The 5,000-nt window shown below is 37.2% G+C and overlaps 1 protein-coding gene across 2 annotated transcripts in view; it reads left to right on the top strand.

The window, feature by feature from the left end:
- The window catches only part of LOC127630202 (endothelin-converting enzyme-like 1), a 208,553-nt gene that overhangs the window by 184,321 nt on the left and 19,232 nt on the right, over positions 1-5,000 (top strand). For both annotated transcript variants that reach the window (XM_052107678.1, XM_052107677.1), the window contains exons 9-11: positions 3,784-3,882; positions 4,027-4,101; positions 4,187-4,290. In XM_052107678.1, the coding sequence (XP_051963638.1) occupies positions 3,784-3,882; positions 4,027-4,101; positions 4,187-4,290 (278 nt within the window). The remainder of the gene's footprint in view (positions 1-3,783; positions 3,883-4,026; positions 4,102-4,186; positions 4,291-5,000) is intronic.

Below are 5,000 nucleotides of genomic sequence, written 5' to 3'. Positions count from 1 at the left end.
ATTAAAATAAGACCTCACTTTGAAAATCAGCGCCCCCTAGAGGTCATGTGGTATATATATTTATATAAAAATCCTTCACGTAGCACATAAATGGTCATGTCATATATCAAATGAAAGCTCTCGTTCTCAGGAATGTGACTGTATAGTTAGTTTTATTGCCCTAATACCACAGATCAAAATATTTTCAAAAGAATCACAAGGTGAAATATGATTTCTGTATTTCTTCATATATAAACGTCTCATATAAGCTCTGATAACTGCTGCTGTCAACCTACAATAGCTAAAACCGTTATATCAGCTTTTACCTCATGGAGTTTTCTAAAAAATGAGCCATTGTTTACTTGTCTGTGAGCTCGCTTGTGTGAATAATCCAATGTTATATCTTAGATGTCCAGAACAAAATATGCCCTCCAGAAAGAAAATAATGTAAAACAAATCATCAGAAAAATATGTTTTTGACTCCTAATGATAAAATGTTTTATATCATCGTAAATTAGGAGGATCTCAGCTTTCTAATTCTGTTTATCATAAGATTATAAACATATACAATATTATTTATGAATAATTGCAGTCTTTTTTTTTTTATTTGGCCCAAGAAAATGTGTATAAGGGGTTAAGTTTAAGTGAACTGTTCCTTTTAGAGATCTCATTTGTGATTTTCTCTTCACTCTCATCAAATCTCTTTTGCTGATTCTGTTTCACCTTCTTCTATTCTGTCTTTTTCTCTCACGTGCCGAAATGTTTATGTTTCCATTTCATCTCTATCCTTCCTTCCATGCTGAAGCTGATAGAATGATGGATGGATGAATGATAGATGAAATCGTAATACTTCTGAACAAGACGTCGTTCCCAGATGGTTTGCACGGCGGGGTGTTTAGATTTGTAAAAACCGTCAGTCAAAATGTCACTCTCGTCAGATGACTCCAGACTGTTGCTGTTTCTCCAGCTTGTGGAGGGTTTCATGCTGTGTCTCTCTCTGCAGACAACATAAAGAAGGACAGAAAGAGTTATTAGAGCTCCTTTTAAACTTTTCATTAAAAAAATTGTTCACCTAAAAATCATTATTTTTTACATGAGAAATGATCCATTAGGGACCATTTTTATCTCCTTTTCTCCCAATGTTGGAACGCCCAATTCCCACTACTTAGCAGGTCCTCGTGGTGGCGTGTTTACTCACCTCAATCCGGGTGGTGGAGGACGAGTTTCAGTTGCGTTCGCTTCTGAGACCGTCAATCCGCGCATCTGATCACGTGACTCGTTGTGCATGACACCGCGGAGACTCACAGCATGTGGAGACTCATGCTACTCTCCACGATCCACACACAACTCACCACACGCCCCATTGAGAGAACCACTAATCACCACCACGAGGAGGTTACCCCATGTGATCCTACCCTCCCTAGCAACCAGTACTATTTGGTTGCTTAGGAGACCTGACTGGAGACACTCAGCACACCCTGGATTCAAACTCATGACTCCAGGTGTGATAGTCAGCATCAATACTCGCTGAGATACCCAGAACCCTCCCTAGCAACTGGGACAATTTGGTTGCTAAGGAGACCTGACTGGAGACACTCAGCACACCCTGGATTCAAACTCATGACTCCAGGTGTGATAGTCAGCATCAATACTCGCTGAGATACCCAGAACCCTCCCTAGCAACTGGGACAATTTGGTTGCTAGGAGACCTGACTGGAGTCACTCACCACATGCCCCACCGAGAGTGAGAACCCCATTATAGCGACCACGAGGAGGTTACTCCATGTGACTCTACCCTCCCTAGCAACCGGGCCAATTTGGTTACTAAGGAGACCTGGCTGGAGTCACTCGGCACACCCTGGATTCAAAGTAGCGACTCCAGGTGTGATAGTCAGCGTCAATACTCGCTGAGATACCAGAACCCTCCCTAGCAACCGGGACAATTTGGTTGCTAAGGAGGCCTGACTGGAGTCACTCACCACACGCCCCACCGAGAGTGAGAACCCCATTATAGCGACCACGAGGAGGTTACTCCATGTGACTCTACCCTCCCTAGCAACCGGGCCAATTTGGTTGCTAAGGAGACCTGGCTGGAGTCACTCGGCACACCCTGGATTCAAACTAGCGACTCCAGGTGTGATAGTCAGCGTCAATACTCGCTGAGATACCAGAACCCTCCCTAGCAACCGGGACAATTTGGTTGCTAAGGAGGCCTGACTGGAGTCACTCACCACATGCCCCACCGAGAGCGAGAACCACAATGACACCTCTTTAATTGAGTTGAAAATGTAAAAAAGCAAAAAATGTCACGTGGTGTAACTGTCCGGAGACAGCAACAAAACCCTGAGAAAATTTGTGATTTAAAACTTCAAAAGTGTTTTTTTGTCCAGATCTATTAAGTAAAAAACTTGTGTTATTCACAAAAAACAGTGGCACCTCTTTACTTATGTTGAATATGTTTTTAATTACTGAGTTCAAAGTCATTTTTATATTTATTCCTGGGGCTTAAAGTAAAAATTGTCATGTGGTGTAACGTCCAGTGACGGTAACAAAAATCTAATTCTCACTAAAACCTAAAACTCTTTTAAAAACAGATATGTTGGCATGAGTAGTGCAGAATAATCTTTTATTCATTTTTCAGTGGAAGTGAAATAATTTGTTTCAAAATATTTATATTTAAAAAGCTTTTGTCAACTAAATCAAAGTCATGTGGTGAAACTAATGGAGGTTGCCAGTTTGCTGTCATGTGACAAAAAATAATGATAAAAATAAATAAATAAAAACCCTTTAGACTCTCATGACAGTGTGTGAAGTTTTAAAAATATTTGTCATTTTTATTTAAAAAAGGCACATTTTGTTTAGGTAAAATGGAGTAACCCTAAAATAAATTATTTATATTCGTTGCATGAAAATTCATGATATTTTAAAAATATTTTTACCTTGAAAACTTTTTTTAAATACATTTTTAAGTGTGTGTACACTCATGTTTTCATGGTGCAAGGAAACTGTTTTAATACTTTTTACTTGATGGTTACACCACATGACATTTTTAAAGTCATTTAATATTTTTTTTATTTTTATTTTTTGTAGAATCAAGTGTTTTTTTTATTATTTATGGGACCAAATATAAAGTTTCTATAAACTTTACATCTGTTTTTTAAACTAGATTTTTAAAAGATTTGTATCACCTCGGAAAAACATATTAGTCAGTGACCCCATTTTCATTAATGTAATACGGTTTTGAAAATCATCCTTTATAAATACAACATTTTCTTATTAAAAACATCATAAATTGAATGCATACTACCATGATGTATATTTAAAAATTTACTGAAAATAAAAAATATATATATATTTTAAAAATATTCACATTACAGTAATATAAATGAGATAAAAATAATAATAACAAAAAGAACCGTAGGCAGCAGACAGTTTGGGTTAGGGGTTTTAAATGTGCTTAATTGTCATACAAATAGTCACAATGCAAAAACTAAATCATATTGGTCTTAAAAATAGGCTTCATTTCTTTTGAGCAAAATATAAGTTCTTATATTTTTCATTTGATGTTGGGTTGAAATATGAGATGACCCGCACGTATTCACCCCTCCAATCATGAGCCAGTTTTTCAGTCCTTCTCATGGCAAAGAGTCTCTTTTCTAATTACAAGCATGAATGATTACTAATGTGTCACTCAAATGTCTCAACTGCTTTAAAAAATCAAAATAAATGTTTGAGCTGTAGACAGGGCTTTTGATTACATGACAGGGCCTTTGATTGACATCTTGTCTCCGCCCCCATTCACAGGTACAGGAGCTGGTGGAGGACGTTAAACATTCGTTAGATCTGAGACTGCAGGAGCTTGACTGGATGGATGAAGAAACTAAAGAAGCTGCCAGAGCAAAGGTGAAAACCACAGGACAAAACTACTGTACATACATGTTCTGAAGTCCCCCTTAATCTGAGCGGAAGTTGCTCTTTCGTAGCTCATGGACATCTCAGTTATGCTTCTTTGCAGTATCAACTTTGACTGGCATCTCTCTCTCTCAGTTACAGCATATGATGGTGATGACCGGTTATCCAGACTTCCTGATAAAGCCAGAACTTATTGACGAGGAATATGCGGTAAGTCACTTCCAACCAATCAGAAGTTAGGCATTGTTTTGTGTTGTATCGTCCCTCCATACGTCTTTTTACCTCTTCTCTGCAGTTTGATGTCAATGAGAAGACGTATTTCAAGAACATCCTCAACAGCATCAAGTACAACATCAAACTCTCCATCAAAAAGATTCACAAAGAGGTGGACAAGACAACGTAAGTATGACTGATGTCACCATAAAACAACACTATTATGCCAAGCTCACATCACTCCTGTAAACTCTCTATACATATATACAGTATATATTCAAATATATGAAGAGCTTTTAGTCCAGTAAGAATTCAATTAGAGTAAAAACTCATTTCTACTTTAGAAAATGTTTGAAAACCGTATTGATGACAGTGTACACTCACGTTTATGATTAAACCACTTATTTAATCAGAATTTACAGTATATAGTATATCATTATCTGCCACACTGATGTGTCTTAAAACATTAATGTGATGTGTTTGTGCTCATTAATATGTGTCCATTAACCCGTTAAGCTCTGAGGGTGTAAATAAGGTGGCTCCGAAAATCTGCTTTTGTTCCCTATTGTTGAACTGTATCTGAGAATAATATTGTGTTGATACGACAAATCAATCAAAAGTTCCAACATTACAAATATAATTGATCATAGTGTCCAAAAACATCTCCAAACAAATAAAAGATAATAATTGTACATAAGAACTAATTACACATGCAAACACAACAATGACTAAAGGTTTGCATAGCATGCAGACATGATTTTAGTCATGAGATTTCACAGAATGAGTTTCATTCTGTGTCATTTGAGTCATCATTGAGTTTGTGTCGTGTATTTGGTGCCATCTCCTGGTGGTCATATGTAACATTGTGCTTCATGTGGATTATCTAATGATCTATA

The sequence above is a fragment of the Xyrauchen texanus genome, chromosome 36 (genome assembly GCF_025860055.1).
Source record: "Xyrauchen texanus isolate HMW12.3.18 chromosome 36, RBS_HiC_50CHRs, whole genome shotgun sequence".
NCBI classification, from domain to species: domain Eukaryota; kingdom Metazoa; phylum Chordata; class Actinopteri; order Cypriniformes; family Catostomidae; genus Xyrauchen; species Xyrauchen texanus.
The sequence above is the reverse complement of the archived record's forward strand: the minus strand, read 5'-3'. Positions and strand labels throughout refer to the sequence as shown.